The sequence below is a fragment of the Poecilia reticulata genome, chromosome 21 (genome assembly GCF_904066995.2).
Source record: "Poecilia reticulata chromosome 21, P_reticulata-male-v2, whole genome shotgun sequence".
In the NCBI taxonomy this organism is placed as follows: domain Eukaryota; kingdom Metazoa; phylum Chordata; class Actinopteri; order Cyprinodontiformes; family Poeciliidae; genus Poecilia; species Poecilia reticulata.
In genome coordinates, this window is record NC_088850.1 from 11,649,438 (window position 1) to 11,666,856 (window position 17,419).

Below are 17,419 nucleotides of genomic sequence, written 5' to 3' on the forward strand. Positions count from 1 at the left end.
TCTCCATTATCCATTGGGAGTGGTCATTTACTTACAATGACCACTGCCATTACTTACAATTTTGATTACTTACAATTTTGATTACTTACAATTTTGCCTATAAAAACCCTGCCTTCAGGAAAAGACTTGGATTGACGATTCAGGAGGACAATGCTTTTTCCTAACACTGTGCCACAATGCAAAAATGGCAAGAAAGATATGAAAATATTGCAACTCGGGGTCAGACAGGAAATTCTCAAGATCTTAATTAATCTATTTTAAAATCTGTTAATAACTTTGATAAACTTGATTTATTTATTAACAAAAGGCTGTGTGAAATATGACCCAAAAGTCATAGGGTAGTTCAGGAGGTTAATAAAACATTTGAGAACACTAAAGTAGTAAAGTTTGTAAAAAAAAAAAAAATCTAATTTTCATTTTAAAATATTTTGTCACACTGTAAATTGAGCAAATAAAAATATTGTGTACCCTATTGTACTCACAAATTAGACAGAAACAGGAAGTTGAACTAAAAAAAATTCATAACCAGGTCCTTCATGCCTTCTCTGAAGGGTCATAACAAAGGTTATTTGCACTGCAGTGTTTATGGCATAAAACCCTTTTTCTGAGAAATTTTGCTAAAAACCTTGCGGTATTTCACAGCTAACTACTTCCATATACTTTCATTTAGAAATGCCATTTAAAGCCAAAAGATGTAACCATACCCTTCAAATTCATCTGGCAGGTAGAAAGAGGCATTTTTTGCACTGTTTGATCTCATCTGTTCTCGCGATGTTTTGTTGGAAATAGCGCGAATTCGATGGACGCCGGTTTGGTGTTTAGTTGCTGAGCCACACAAACTAGGTAAGAGGTCAGCCCGTTACGTTAATTAACGTCTTTCCTTTGTTACTCTTAATAGCATAAAGTCAATAACAATGCTCCTAGCTGCTTCTTTAATAGATAACCCTCGTCTATTTTTGTTTAGCGGGCAAGGTTGGTTAGCCACACAAGCTAACTGGCTGCAATAATATATAAAGTATACCTGTGGCAAAAGAAAAAACACTTCACTCCTAATAACCGCCGGAACGAGTCTCACTAAATGGGAGTACAGTGGCGGGATGAAACACGCTTAAAAAAGCTCAGTCTTACTTGATACTAGTCATTTTTTCTTTCGGTTTCGTTTTGTCCTTAAAAGTGAGGTCGGGTGTCCAACATGTCGAAGCGAAGAAACACAGCTGTTAGTGAAACCCCAAACAAACGTCTCCGACCTGCCGAGAATGGTGAAAATGAGGACGATGAGGATCAGGATATTGCTGAAAGTGAGCAGGGAGACTCCGCTCTGAGTAAACGGGTAGGTAATGTTACTTCTATGTTTTTCTGCAGTGTATTTTGGGGGAATGTTATGTACTAGACTAACATGAAGTAGCTCATTAACAAAGAAGTTGAGGAAAAATGATGTGTGTGTGTCGAAGTGGATTATCTTAAAAGTGCGGAATGCATTTCTATAAAAGGGCTCCAGAATGAATACATCATAGCATAAATTATAGCTGCTAATCTATCTTTTGGTCTATGTTTCTAGCAGCTTTACACTTCCAGTTTTTGCTCATTATTCTGAGCGTATTCTCTTAAACTCGGATAAATTGCACGGAGAGCTTCTGTTAACATTTAGTTTACATTAATTTTGCTGCAGATTTTGATTTAAATGTATCCCCGGGTTTTGACTGGGTTATTCTGACACATGAGTATGAAAACTGGCATACCATTTACTTTATGCCAAAATCTTCTTATGAAATTTGATTGCATTAGATTTTATGTTATGAGATTAAAAGTGACTGTTGATCATACCAACATTTTGAAAACAATTACTCATTTTCCTTTACTTCCATTTTATTTCTATGTTGGTCTATCATATAAAATGCTACTAAAATTCATTGGAGCTTGGGGGCAAGTGGGCATGTGGAAAAGTTCAAGAAGTATTTCTCAAAATACTTCTCAAAAAGCCCTCTCATTAACTTTTTGTGTATAGTTTCAGTGTTCTGGTGATGTGGTGAGTGATGCAGGGATAGTTGAGAGCATCACTCTGAAGAACTTCATGTGTCACTCACTTCTTGGACCATTTGCATTTGGTTCCAATGTCAACTTTGTTGTTGGTAATAATGGAAGTAAGTCGACATCTATAAATGTTTGAAATGTCTTTAATTGAAATAATCTTTTGGAGATAATTTTTTAGATAAATTGCAATTAATATTTCAAACAGTATTTTTTACACAATATAACTTCAGGTTTACAGATTATCTTAATGTGTAGTTTGTTGTTACTTAAAAAAAGGGGCATTTGCTTGTAAGCATTTCATTACTAAGAGTACAAGTAGATGTTTCTGCGTGAGTCGATCACACATGACACTTGATAACAGCCTCTAAGCCTTATTGGGTTCCTGTAGTGGTTTAAACTTGACAATGTAGATCAGCTATCTTTTTACAATACCCGTTGTTTGTCTTTAATTTTCTATAACCTCTGATCTGTATGCAAACTGCTTGTAACAGGTGGGAAAAGTGCCATTCTGACAGCTCTCATAGTTGCCTTAGGAGGGAATGCACAGGCTACAAATAGAGGATCCTCTTTGAAGGGTTTTGTGAAAGAAGGAGAAAGGTAAAGGTTTACCAAATGTATAGTTTTTATGCATTTGATGACACCGTGTAAAAGCCTAGCATGCTCTTTGATCTACAAAATTGTCTATTCTTTTATTTTTCAATACCATTCCTCAGTGGGGAAAGAAAATGTCACTTTCAGCAAATTAAATACTGGTACCACTGCTGTTAATACTTTGTACCATCCACTTTTGCCAAAGCGCCAGCTCTTACTCTTCACCTATGACATTTCCAAATAGGAGCATATAGACCTCTGCTCCCTCCCTGCCATTGCCTGCCCTGCTTGCTCTGTTTTTGTCCTGTCTTTTTCTATATTTTTGGAGCCTTTTTTTGCACATCCTCCGAATCTACAAATTATGGATCTGCTCAACCGGTTTCTCAATGCAATTCATCAAATTTTCTCGACGAGAAAATTTGGGCACAAGAGTGGCCTCTTGTCCTGAAGGGGACATACCCGGCGGGATTCACCCTGGATTTATTCATAACAGGATTTCTGCTGTTTGGAGCCTGTTACAATTTGTAGATACCTGGCTTATCTACAAATTTGTGCCGGACTTGGCTGAACTAGCGAACACTCAGACTGCTGGTGACTTCAGACAGCCTCCTGAAGCCACCAAATGCTAATGGACTCTGATAATTTAGAGTCAATGATGCCATGCACTCCAGCAGGTTACCAGGGCCTTTGTAACCACATATTATTCCACTTTGTTTCATCCTGCGACAGACTGGCGACCTGTCCAGGGTGTACCCCACCTCTCGCCCGGAACATTAGCTGGAGATAGGCACCAGCACCCCTCCCGACCCCGCTAAGGGACAAGGGTGTAAAGAAAATGGATGGATGGATGGGTTTCATACCAAATCCACTAGAAGTGTTAAAATAATTAAAAATATGCCTTTTTTTTTTATTCGTTTGCTTGTTAGAGATTCTAATGACTGCTATAACTGATCTTGTTTAAAAACAATTGCATAAATTGTTTCTGCCTGTTTTAAATTAAAGATTGAATTGTTATAAAAACTCAAGTATTTATTACCTAAAAAAATGTAATTTAATAATATTTTTGCTATTATTCTAAGTTGGAATTTTATTATCTTTTCTAAAGTCCTGTCTAATTAGAGGTTCTTTATCTTTGATCGGGTTTTCAAAGTCAGATTTTTGTTTACTTGCTTTTACAAACCATGTAAGCCAGTATGAAATATTAAACTTATAAGCAATTTTGAATTAAAAAGTTACTCAAAAAATTTTCAAATGCTTTTTCTTTTTTTTGTTCAGTTCTGCTGATGTGTCAATCACCCTGCGTAACAAAGGGAGAGATGCTTACAAGCTTGACGTGTACGGCCCGGCCATCACCATAGACCTGCGAATAACACGGGAAGGGCTGAGAACCTATAAACTGAAGAGTAACGGAGGTAAACACTTGGGGGGGGGGTGGGGGGGGGGGGTGTTTTAGATTCCTCTGTTTTTGGATTTGCAAGGAAAACCTCATCATTGAAAGTCATTCTTTTTATCCTCTGATAGGTCAGGTCATCTCTACCAAAAAAGAAGAGCTCATTTCCATCTTGGACAATTTCAACATTCAAGTAAGTTGGACATCTAAATACATCAGAAAGTTGTATTTTTCCACCCAGGTGAGGTTGTGTAACTGATGGTCCTGTGTTACAGCAAAATCTGTGATTGTTATTTTTTGCTTTTCTTTTCTAGGTTAACAATCCTGTGTCAGTTCTCACACAGGAAATGAGCAAATACTTCCTGCACTCTAAAGGAGAAGGAGACAAGTATAAGGTCTGTTTAGAGTAGTTAATATTCTATCTTAGTAGTTAGTAGCCTGTCTTGACACAGCGTTAGTTGCAAACCTTGACCTCAATTTTGTTGTCATTTGGATCTAGCTGTTTTCTTTTTCTGCAAGTAAAAACAAATGTACATGTGTTTTTTTTTTGTTTTGTTTTTTTCTTACAGTTTTTCATGAAGGCTACGCAACTAGAGCAGATGAGGGAGGACTTTATTTATATCAAAGCCACCAAGCAAGTCACAGAGGAGAAAGTTGAGCAGCATGGAGAAGTATGGCTCGGTTTCACCTACAAGTTTTTGTTTATTAGAACCTTTTATTAGTAATGTGTCAAATCTTTTTACTGTATTTTTTAGTTTTTTTTTAGTTTTTGTTTTTTTTTGTAGCTAAAGTTTAGTTTTAACTTAAATTATTTTGACTAAGTGAGATAAATATTGTCCATAGTTATTTATTATGATCTTAAGTCATATTAATGGATTTACTGGGCCATGAGCTAATTCATTTCATTGTCAAGGATCTTCAGAAATTCATGAAAAAAAATTAATATAACCTCTTTAAATTAAAGTGTAACAAAACATTTAACACTTTGTACAGTCTCATAACAGTATTGTTATTAGAATTATTATTATTACTGTTATCATTTGTTTTGTTTTCAGTGTTTGAAAGACTTGAAGCGTAAATACCTTGAAAAAGAGGACCGGTACAAGAGCTTAGCTTCACTTGGGGAAATGCACACCAAACTGGAAGAATTGCAGAAACAAATGGCTTGGTCCTTGGTAAGTGTGTATATATATATATAATTTTTTGTGCAAGTAGCATGAATCCCACTGTATGTAGGATTTGTATTGAGTAAAACCAGTGACTTGACTCTTTCAGGTGACTGAAATGGAAAGAGAGCTGGAACCAGTAAAGGAGAAGTTACAGGCAGACAAACGTTCCACAGAGAAATATGATGAAAAGGTTGATGAATGGAAGGTAGGATATGTCTGCTGTTTTTTGTTTTTTAAAACAGTATTTAAATGTCAGTTAAAGGGAAAAAAAATCTCCTGAACCTTTTTTTCTCCTTTATTTTTAATGATGACCTGTTGCACCATTTGCTCATTTTACTTAAATCAATAATTTAGTCTTTAAATGTAATAGTTATTGACTCCAACCTTGTTGTCTTTTGTAACGTGAATGTTTTTACAGAATAAGGTTGAGCAGTCTGAGAAAAAGTACAAGCAGATTCAGGAACAGCTGGAGGGAATCACTCAGCAAGTCCAGGAGCTGCAGCCTAAATGTGCTGAGCTTAAGGCTGAAGCCCAGAAACGCAACAGCCTTCTCAAGTCCTGTGAGGTCAGAGTCTGAGCATTGTTTTACACACACTTTTGTGTTTTCTGTTTCCACTTGTGCTCAGCTCCAGATGGTACAAAAACAACCTGAAAACAACTTCCAGATGGTACAAATCTGTTACAAAAGCAAAGAAAGTAGATATCAGCAGCAACTCATGATAAACTATTTCTCTACTGTATGTTTGTGCATTTTCTTCCTACAGTTGCCTTTTGCTACAAAACAAAATTCAAGGCTGACTCTTATTACCCAAGTTTCTTCAAAGATTTGTTGTAGATTCTGATTGTGTGGGCAGGAAGGATCTCCTGTAGCTGTTAGTGTTACAGCGGCTCAGAAGAAAGAGCTGTTACAGCATTTTTACAAACCACTGTTTATTTGGCCAATCCAGCTCATTAGGAAGTAATTAGGAATTACATGTTTATTTAATTAGAAGCACAGATGGAGCCAACAAAGTACCAGTGCCAAATGTAATGCTATTATTTATGTTACTCAATTACAGCAGTCCTTTAATCTTACAGTCTTGTTTTACTTAAAAATGCAATACTTTCTTATATTGCTGTAATTTTGATGCAGGAAATTAATCTTGTTTTTTTTCCTCTCTTCAGCTCACTGTCCATAGGTGTAGAACTAACCTCAGGGACCTGGAAAAAGACAAAGCCCAGCTGACTTCACGTATAAAGGATCTGACTCTGAGGTGTGAGCTTTGCTTACAGTCTTCTTTATAAACCATATGACTGGTGGGTTTATTTTTGTTCTCCTTTTTGATCACCTTTTAATTTCTGTAGCATCAACCAAACAACTGGAGCAGAGAGCCAGGCGAGGGCAGAACGCATGGCGCAGATTCAAGCCGAGCAGGAAAACCTCCGTCTTCACATTTCCACTCTAGGTCAACAGATTGACTTGTTTCAACACGCCAGCAACCGTGCCAAAGAAGAGCAAGGAAAGATGAAGTATGTAAACAGAAAAAATACATTATTTATGCTATTCTTTCTGGTTATTATATAGTAAAGGTTTTAGTAGAACTAAAAATGGACATTTCCATGTAGATGTTTCAGGTCAGGCTGACATATGTAAATACAATCAACAAGATTCCCCCATCTGCCTGCTAATAGTTAAATGAACTCCAACGGAGTTTTACGACACATTTATTTCTTTTGGAGTGAAATCAATTCTGCTGGATATGTTTGTTTCACAGTCTAAAACTTAATCATCTCAAATCAATTGTTCTTTACCTTTCCAGAATGGAGTATAATGGGCTCAAGAAATCCATCGAAGCAAACAAAAGGAAACTACAGACCATGAAGAGCAGTCGCTCAAATCGACTTCGGCGTTTTGGAGAATATATGCCTGCATTGCTTAGTGCTATTGAGGAAGCTAACAGCAAAGGCCACTTCAGACACAAACCTCGAGGACCTCTGGGTAGAATTTGGTTTCTCGTTTTGAGTGGCTTGTTAAAGTCAGAAAACAAGCATAATGACTAGAGAAAGCCTGCTTTACCCTTACGTATTTATTCCGCTCTGCAGGTTACCTTATAGGTCTGAAGGATCCAGAGCTGGCATTGGCTGTGGAAGTATGTCTTAAATACCTGCTTGTGGCTTTCACATGTGACAACTATGAGGATGAAAAAATTCTAAAGAGCCTCATGGCCAAAGTGTACAAATCTGGTCAAAGGCCAACCATCATCACCAGCCAATTTCTCCACCATGTCCATGATACAAGAAGAAGGTGAATACATTTCATTCCAGACTCATTAGTTTATTCTTCCTCTTTATAATTATGGTGCTTTCAAGCCACATTAATTGCAGAGCACTGTGGCAAAAAAGCTATTTATTGTTTAGATGTATTTTAACTGTTTGGGAAGATAAGGGTGCTTGTCTATTAACTGTGATATAGCCAAACGTACAGGTCCAGCCAAATAAATTGCAGTATAATGAAAAGGTTTTTATTTTAATTCAAATCAAAAAGTGAAACTCTTTATTGCATAAATTCTTTACAAACACTTTTCTTTGTTTCGGTTAATGATTAAGGCTTATAACTGATCTTATAAAAAAAGATGTCTTGTAATTAAAACAAGATATGTCTCGTATTAATTATTGACGTGTACTCTTCAGTGATGTAGTTATTGTTATACACGTGGTTTGTTGCGTTAGTGTCTTGGTTCTTGGTTTTGTCTTTTCCTGCAGGTATAGAAGCAGACTTCTGTTATCTTGTGTAACCTGGACTCTTCTTTCGCTCCTCTACTCTTATCTGTGATCCCGTTTAAACTTTTCCTCCACCTTTCTCTCTATCTATTTTTCCCTTTCTTTGTTCCATCTCCATGTCCAGTACATTTGAAATAAACCCAAAGGAATATATAATATATTTTTTTAGCATTATATATATATATATATATATATATATACTATAAAGTGGAGCATTATAGCAAAAAACTGTAATCCTCCACTTGTGAAAGTGAATCTGTTGGACTTCACACTGGCATAATTCTGCCACAATTCCAGACAGAACTTGTTAAAAAAAAAAAAAAAAAGCTGACCATTTTATTGACCTAACATCGGTTTATTTTGTTTAGGGCTGTGAATCATCCCCAATATCCCTCTGTGCTCCAAGCTCTGGACATTGAAGATCCCATTGTGGCCAACTGCCTCATTGATCAAAAAAACATTGAGAGCATTCTTCTTATTAAGGTGAGAAGTCTTTTGTCCAGAGTGAATGTCCTACTGTCTTCACTGCGTGCAAATGTTCAGACAACTTTATTAGACTTGGATAAGTCCAACTGAACCAAACATCAGCTGTGTATCCTTTTATATAAAGGATTATCTGTAAGAAGGTTTTGGTATTTTTTCCTTAAAACTGAAATGTGTCAATAAAATGTGAGTAAGTGGTGGTTTTTTTATTATTTGCATTCGTTATGTGTGTGTTTTCAGAATCGCACAGAGGCTCGAAGAATAATGCAGGGCAAGAATCCTCCAGCTAACTGCATCCAAGCCTTCTCTAAAGATGGTGACCAGATCTTCACTAACCGTAATTATTCTTCTGATCAAACCAGACCAAACTACCTCTCAGGGGATGTTGAGGAAGAAATCAGGTGAGTTTCTTAGATTTATATGCTCTCTAAGCGTGCTTTTTTTTTGTACAAGAACATAAACACTACATATTTACATAAATGTGAAAATTCAAATCAAAAAATCAAAGCAATAATAAATTGACTCCAGGTATTTAGAGTTTTATCTACATCTATTTTATCTGAAAGACTGTGCTTTAAAACTGTGCTTTACCATTTTATACCCTCTTTCTTTTTCTTTCCCTTTCCTGTTTTCTGTTTTTCCCATCAGGCATTTACAGAGAGAACTGGAAAACCAGGCAGGTCAGGAAGCTCGTTTCCAGCAACAAATGAGAAAGTTGGATGAAGACATCAAACACAATGAGGGACTTCTAAGAAAAGTGCTCATGGAGCAAAAAACCACCAAAGTAAATAATTTTCCAAATATTTTTTTCATTATTGCAGTGGTTCCCAAACTTTTTCTCCTGTGCTCCCCCCAGTGGTGTACAAACATTTTCTGTGCCCCCCCTATGGATTACAAATAGCTGTCTGGTTGAACGACGTGTGTTAGCGAAGGGAGGGGTGACTCTAAGAACGGAGGAAGGGGGGGTGGATCGACTTTGTTGGGAGCAAAATGAATATACCAGAAAGTACATTCATTTTGTATGTACAGGGGTGTAAAACTCAATTTCACCGAGGGCCACTTCAGCACATTGGCCACCCTCAACGGGCCATATAGACAGTACAAATCAGGAGTTCCCAGGTTCAGTCCTTCAGACTGCAACTTTTAGATGCATCCCTGCTAAAACACACCCCAGACAAAAGGTTGACTTCCCTCATCAGCAGCAACTCAGTTCTGTAGAGGCTTATAATGAGTCAATGATCCAGGTGTGTTAGAGAAGGAATGCATCTAAAGTTGCAGATGGTAGCTCTGGAAAACTAGACTTGGGCAGCCCTAGCATAAATGTATGAAAATACAATGTTAAAAATAAATCAAACACCTCATATTGTTAAATAACGCTTTTGAGCATCTGGTTAGGAAGCGCATTCAAAACCTTTGGTTGAAATGGCACGTTAAATAAAAGTCTCCATTACAGACCAGAGAAAACGTTGTATTAATCCATTTGAGGATTCGACAGTTTATCTTGAGGAAATAAATGAAGACGCAGAAGTTAATTAGACTGTAACATGCGCAGTCCGCTGCTCAAACACTGCGGAAGCCGCTACACCGCTGCGAAGAATTAAAAACCACTGGAAGTAACTCATCCAGAAGATTTAACAAATGGAGCTTTCTTGGTGCACGTTACCCAGGAGAGCGGCGTTCTGGAGGAGCGCTGCAGACGTAACATCTGTCCATTTCGGAGAAGCAAAACCACGCAAAAAAAAATAAAATTCTGGTAAAAGCGCACACCGGACTTCGCAGGATAAAACACTCAGAGTTTAGTTGATCTGTTTGGATCAGACAGATCCAACTGACTAATTCATCAGTCAGTTGGGGACAGATGGGGACCAGGAGGAATTTGTGAAGCTGTGTGTTCAGACCACAGCAGGTGAAGTGCTGGTAATTTATGTGAAGCCGCTTTATTTAATTTATTAAAAGTTATTGGGGCCACAGTCAGTGGTTTTTGTCACTACGGATAAAAATGTAGATACATTTATCTGCTTAATTTGTGATGGGATCTGGATTCACGGTGAATATTAACTAAACCGCATAAAATACGACTAAATAGCCGATGTTAATATGATTGTAATTTCACGGATAAAAATAGTATGACTGATTTTTTTTTATTTTTTATGTTGTCGGTCAAGATGACGGATAACAAAAAAAGTCTAGCGCGACCTGCCACCCTGACACCAACTCACACACATCTTCATTCACAGTCTTGTAAATTGATGTTTCTTTTCTTGGACATTTTGACGTTAGCTTGTCGATGTCTCAGTTTTATTCGCTGGTAAAATCAATAAGCAGCTTGAGGTGACTCTGCTGCTCTCTAGTGGCGAGAAGCCGTAATGTTGGCTGGTAATAATCGGAATTATGGGAGATGTAGTTTGTAGTCAATTCATGCTCAAAACCTATTTTAAGTCAATCATGGGCCTATAAAACGCTAGGGGGGCACATAAAATGACATGGTGGGCCACATGTGGCCCACGGGCCTTGAGTTTGACACATGTGACGTAGCTGAACATAGACAATGACATCGGTAGCCTACAGGCTACTTGTTAAGCTTAAGGTGCTGTATTGATATTAGTTAGTCATCTTTTAGCTAACTTTACCTGCATCCAACAGCTTCACTCAACAGTCTCGTTAGTTTGGGGGGAAAACTGAAATGTTCTTTGCGTTTTGCTGGTTTGCTGCCATGATGCTAACACACCTGCGTAACTCTGCACAGCAGCAGCAGGTCTCCTTCACTGCCGCACAGGTGTAAACCCAGCACGAGCGTCGTAGCGCTCATGTTGCGTTTAAAGGCGGCTCGGAAAAACAGGTTACCACAAGTTAACAACGGCTGAAACAGTTTTAACTGCTGATAAAAGTGACAGGACACAGATATGGGAAGTGTGGAAGCCCCTACTGTATCAAATTGACAGAGGAATAACAAAGAGTTGGCCATTCTAAGGTAAAAACCAAGCGCATACAGCGTTCATGTTTTGTTTTGTTTTTTTGTTTTTTTTCATCCAGGCGGCTTCCCGCGCCCCCCATGCAATGGCACGGCGCCCCCCCTAGGCGGTGCGCCCCACAGTTTGGGAACCTCTGCATTATTGTGTTCTTCTAATTATTTGCAAAAAAATATGAACGGCTTTTAATATAGAGTAATTAAAATAGCCACAATTGTTACGAATAAATTCCGGTATAAAATTTTTAAAATATATCTCTACTTGAAGCTATATCTAATTTAATGCCTCACTTTGCTTATTTATTTTAGGATAAGGCCACAAAGCTCCAGCTTGAGTTGACAGACCTAGAGAACGTGGAAGAGCCTCAGTCAGAGGACCTCAGGCCACTGGTAGGAACAGATCACGTTCCTGCCTTCACACATACGTAAAAACCTTTAGATGTTGCAGGCTCATCGTGTTAAACTGTTATATTTTGTCTGTCTCAGGAGGAAGAGCTTCAGGAGATTGTTGCAAAGATTTCATCCAAGCGTGCCGAGTACGAGGAAGCTAAAACCAAAATGGCCAACCTGAAGGCAGATTATGACAAGGCAGACCAGGAATACAAGCAGCACAAAGAGAACATAAGCACCATCACTGAGGAGGCTGATTCAGTCAAGGTAATTATTCTGGTTGGAGGCAGACAAAAATGACTTAAGGGGTCTTCAAAAATGACCTGCATATCCTCTTAATGTGGTTTTTGCGGTGGGTAATTCCAAATATTTTAGTTTTAAATTTACATATGTAATGTATCTTTACTACATGTATCTTTATTATTCACAACAGTAAACTTTGAGCTTCTGTCAAGATAAAGTAACATGTGTGAAAACTTTATTTTCAGATTTACTCCACAGGTTTTTTTGTTTGTTTGCTTTTACTCTCTCCACCAGCCTAAGTAAGCTGTTGGAACAGATATCCTGTTGTTCATGCGCTGTCTCAGTAAATGCATATTCTGAACAATTGTTTTGCATATGAAAATATCATCATCATTTAAATATCAACTGTGTGACTTTGTGAGCTGGCGCAGTCAGCCAATTCATTCATGTTGTGTCTCACTTTATTTTTGCTGCTTCTTGTTTTACTGCAGGACGAGCTGAGTAAAACTGACCAGGAGGTGATGAAGTGCAAACATCACAAGAAACACTACGATGACAAACGCAGTGCCCACCTCCGCATCATTCAAACTGTTGAAGCTCAACTTAAAAACAAGGAGGAAAACCTTGCGGTACGCGAGATTGTCAGTGTATGGTTATTGATTAACAAGTGGCTGCGAGACAACTGGGTGTCCCGATGGTTTAAAGCGAAAAATAAAATTAAATGGTTTCAACTACAGTTAGTTTAGACACAGGGATCAAAGCTAATAATGTTTTAAATGTTGTACTACTTTTTTCTTTTTTACGGAAAATCTTAAGTATTATTGTTTTAAAAAAAACAAAACAACACAGACATCCCTGAACTACTCCAAGCCCGATATCCAATAACGCTGCTGCACGTATGAAACGTTCTGTTACCATCATTGTAAACCAGTTGCACACATAAAGACTATATGCTGTACACATTCTTTAGATCACATATAAAGACAAATTAAATGCAGGATTAGTCTGATGATTTGACCCCTTAGCTACAGCTTGCGTCTTTTTCCTCAGATGAGCATTTCTTGTTGCCCATATTAACCTCTTGTTTTTATTTCTCGTTTGTTTTTGTGCATGCAAACTGGTTGTCTAGGCGACACGCCACAGCTTTCTTTCTGTTTTTTTGTAACGGCTGCCTTTTTTTGAACTTAGACTTCTGTCAGTAAGGCCTCTGAGATTTGTCCAGAACGCCTTGAAGTCCGTCGAACTGCCAAAAGCATTGACAGTGAAATTAATCGTCTCAAAGTCAAGATCTCAACTCAGCAGGAACAGCAAGGGGACCGCGAGGAGATTGTGAGGTAATAGCTTCATGTTTTGCAACAAGGATTGTATTTGGGAGCCATTACCATGTACAATTTCCTCTTTGCTTGACAGAATGCAGTTCTGACAACACACCAAAATACTAGTGCTCCTAATTTTGTTTTTACACTCTTTTGTCTAGGCAATATCACGAGGCTTTAGAGAGCTACAAGAATATGTCTCAGCAAATGAGGAGCCTGAACAGCTTCATCAGAAGTCTGGATACCGTCATGAACTACAGACTCCAAGTTTACGCTGATCTCAGAAAGTAAGTCACGACGACGCCTTTGTTCATTAAGCAGTGATACTTAATCACTGCTTAATGAATGATGCACTACATTTAGTGCATCACTGCTTAAGAGCATTTTCTTTGTATTTCCAACAGAAAAATATTAATTTTGTTTCAGATACTCTTATTTTTCCTCTGGAAGCTTTTTTTTATTTACGATTGTTAATTTTTCCACATTAGGTTCCTCTCAGCCCGTTGTAAATACTACTTTAATAGTATGCTGGCTCAGAGAGGCTATAGTGGAAGCATGACGTTTGACCACAAGAATGAGACCTTGACCATCTCGGTAAGCAGCTTTCGTTTGTTTGCTTCAGCCTTAAGTTTGGATTCAGACAGAAATGTACCACCAGGCGATTGGCACTACTTGTTAGGCTCATGAATCTTTTTCACCGTTTTTTCAAGGATCAGCATCAATTATACGTACATTGATGTTGCATTGAGGTGATTAACCTGTGGTACTGGTGCTGAGGAGCGGTGAAAGTTAGTTTTTATTATCTGATCATTAGCATAATCCACAACGAATAAAGCCCTGATGTATTTCACTCTACGTTCAATGAAGTGATGAGTTTCAGATGCTGATTCAGATATAAGCTCGGTTCAGCAGGAACGACCACAAATTTGACTCTGTGTGAGTTGCCATTGCGATGTACCAGCAAGACTCTTAAGGCAGATGGAAAATTAACGGAACAAGTTGCCCTGGTCCCATTCCCTTCCCATGACATCTGTGGACCTGACCCAAAGCGCTGCTAAGCAAACAAACAGGCTCTGTCTTTTCTTTGGATAGGCTGTACTGAATGGAAATGTTGTTGCTTCTGTACAATGACAATAAATGCATTCTGATTCTGAAATAAGTGACAAAAGGATCAAATGCAGTCATTTTTTTGTTTTGTTTTTTTTTTTACTTGTAAGTACTTTGATCTTTCATAGCAGAAAGACTAGAAAATTGTAGGTGCTAATCCAATATCCTGGTTGATACACCTACATTTAACTATAATAAGTATATATGTTTTAGCACTTTCTTTTGTTTCAGTTGTAAAGTCTAACTACAGTTAACAGAAAAAGTTTTTGGCAGTTTTGTTTATTATAGATTGGTTCCACTGCTTTTTACAAATTAAGTCATTAATTCAAAAACACTTTCTTGATCCCAAAGGGAAATTCAATAAATAAAATGACCTCAGAGAAGGAATTTTCTGTATAAACCTGACATGGTTGATTTTCTTTTTTTTTTTTTTCTTAGGTGCAGCCAGGCCAAGGAAACAAAGCGGATTTGAATGACATGCGATCTCTGTCTGGAGGCGAGCGTTCCTTCTCCACCGTTTGTTTCGTCCTCTCTCTCTGGGCAATCACAGAGTCGCCTTTTCGCTGCCTTGACGAGTTTGATGTTTACATGGTAATGTCATACAGTTTTATTCACATTTGTTGCGTGTTTGTATGCCATTTATTTGGCATGATGACCAGGGGAGGGTAACATGAACTAGATCTATTTTTTCATGTGTTAGGCCCAACATTAAAGCCGCCTGATATGTCTACAAGTTCAGAACATAGCTGGCTAACAAAGTTTACTTTGTATCATTTAGTAATTATAGATCTGACTGAACAGACGTCACATGTGTGGTTCATCCCTCCTTACATTTCATCCATTTACTGTCTGGCTTTTTCTGGTGCAGAATTATAGTGCATGTCTCACGATGGTGACATTAAAGTCGGATAAATTGCGACGTGACTTCTCAGTCTGCAGACGCTTTGAAAACTATTGAGTGTGTTTGATTTAGTGACACAAATCTGACCTTTTTTGGGGGGGTTGATATGATTGGCCGTGCATATTGCAAAAACTTTCTTTTAATATAATTTTAAAAAAATCATTATTATGATTATTAAAATAAATTATTAGCCAATTTATCTCTAACTTACTAGAATTTGCAGCATAACTTGGTTTAAGATGGGAAAAAAATGAACTCGACTCCGTTCCTCTTTTGCTCTTTTAGGACATGGTGAACAGGAGGATATCGATGGACATGATGCTGAAAGTAGCTGCCAGTCAGCGCTACAGACAGTTCATTTTCCTCACACCCCAGAACATGAGGTAACCATCAGAACCATTTCTGTGTGTGCAACACAAATCAATTCCACCCACATCTTTCGACTGTCTTACTTTCTCGTGTCTTAAATAGTGTTTGGCAGAACCGCTTAACTGAAATGACACTACTTTAAGAACTTTCTGATTCTTTTAAAAGTACTAAGCAACTTAAAATCTTGTCAATATTTGTGTTGCTTTCTTTCCTGCTCAGTTCTCTTCCGGTGAGCAAAACCATCCGTATCCTCCGCCTGAAGGACCCTGACCGAGGGCAGAACAGCTTTCGCAGTGAAGACCAGTAATACTCTCCATTGCAATGTTGAATTTGTTAATGTAATGTAACGTGTTCAATTCGTAAAATTAAAAAATAAACTAAAAAGAAAAATGGCTGCATTAATAATGAATAAAACATAGCCACTAAAGAGTCTATTTTCAGAAATATGGCCACACAATGCTGCTTGCAGCTTTAAAGTCGAGGTTATGATCAACGCAACTACTTGAGCCAAAACAAGTTACAGCTTCAGTTTCTGGAGCACAGTGGCATCTAGTGGTGAAATACTGACTGAATACCACAAAAAAAACTATATCAATTGCCAGTTTATATTTCTAAAGTAAAGTTTGTTTTTTTTGTAAGAGTATACAGTTTTTTTTTCAGTTTTAACCCTTAAGACCGAATTTGTTTCATGTAAAAGCTATTGTGTAAAGGATTGGTTGATGAAAAAAATGGCAAAATTGATTTAAGATGTACAATGTTGCACATTTTCCTTGTGTTGGCTATATAAGAAATATTTCTGAAATGCAAACTGTTTGAAAAGTTAACTTTTAAGCTTTTAATGTTAATTACTAATTTGTATTTTACTTGTAATTATTTAAAGACGATTTTGGTGGGATTCTTTTAAAAGCCTACAAATGCCTACACGTCTAAATTAATTGAATTTTTTCACCTTTTCACTTTAAAAATTGTACAGATTTTGCAGCAGAGAGAAGTTTTGTAGTTTTAGGTTTTTCAGCGGGTCCTTGTACTTTTTTCTCAAGTACGCTTCTCTTACGGCTGCTGTTAAAAGGGAATGATAAACTTTTACGTTATAGCATAAAATAAAAATTGCTGCTAGTTTTGTATCGTTTTGCCATCAGTTGTTGCAAAGGTTGGTCACATTTCAGATTCATAAACAGTCTCTCATATTTGTAGCATTTTCTTTATGCTCTCATTTCTATTCAATGGATGCATAATTTATCTCGGGTTAAATATTTTTGAAGCCACAAAACAATAAAGTTTATAAACTGTTCTGCAAATGTGTATTGGTGTTTTTGCCCCCTCCCTTTGGGATACTTCTGACTGGAAGAAATAGAGATGCAAAACTGAGGTAGAAAAATTCTTTACTGGATAACTTTATTGTGCTGTTCGTCAAAAGCCAGAGACAAGAACTTAACTTTTTGGCCCCAAGCGAAAAATGCTGTGTTTAAAAACAAACGACACATTGGTCTGTACACACACTTCTTGTCACCTGTGGTGAAATGTGGTCATGACCGCATCATGCAGGCCCATTTCTTCAGAATGAAGGGGAAACTGGTCAGCGTAGGTGGGACAATGAAGAGAGCTAAACAACAATAATGGAAGAAAACCAGAGATTTTAAAATACTTTAGACTTGAGGCAGTTCACCTTAAAGAAGGACAATATTGCAGGTAGAGCAATAA

The 17,419-nt window shown here is 37.5% G+C and overlaps 1 protein-coding gene across 1 annotated transcript; it reads left to right on the plus strand.

Annotated features, from left to right (window-relative positions):
* The first annotated feature begins 711 nt into the window (after window positions 1-711).
* On the plus strand, window positions 712-17,009 carry si:dkey-119f1.1 (Structural maintenance of chromosomes protein 6-like). The gene is made up of 27 exons (XM_008397769.3): window positions 712-843; window positions 1,175-1,330; window positions 2,006-2,141; window positions 2,523-2,628; window positions 3,898-4,034; window positions 4,144-4,205; window positions 4,327-4,407; window positions 4,582-4,683; window positions 5,068-5,187; window positions 5,288-5,386; window positions 5,600-5,746; window positions 6,346-6,434; window positions 6,526-6,690; window positions 6,981-7,159; window positions 7,264-7,465; window positions 8,310-8,424; window positions 8,665-8,825; window positions 9,073-9,208; window positions 11,702-11,782; window positions 11,879-12,049; window positions 12,517-12,654; window positions 13,214-13,359; window positions 13,503-13,628; window positions 13,830-13,935; window positions 14,887-15,039; window positions 15,635-15,732; window positions 15,938-17,009. The coding sequence occupies exons 2-27, from the start codon at window positions 1,193-1,195 to the stop codon at window positions 16,023-16,025; spliced, it is 3,282 nt and encodes a 1,093-aa protein (XP_008395991.2). The 5' UTR covers window positions 712-843; window positions 1,175-1,192; the 3' UTR covers window positions 16,026-17,009.
* The last annotated feature ends 410 nt before the right edge of the window (window positions 17,010-17,419 follow it).

Bases quoted from the DNA above. Each gene is read 5' to 3' on its own strand.
- si:dkey-119f1.1 (XM_008397769.3), top strand. From the start codon at position 1,193: ATGTCGAAGCGAAGAAACACAGCTGTTAGTGAAACCCCAAACAAACGT. The intron at 1,331-2,005 runs GTAGGTAATGTT...TTTTGTGTATAG, and splicing joins ACTCCGCTCTGAGTAAACGG to TTTCAGTGTTCTGGTGATGT. The intron at 6,435-6,525 runs GTGTGAGCTTTG...TAATTTCTGTAG, and splicing joins ATAAAGGATCTGACTCTGAG to CATCAACCAAACAACTGGAG.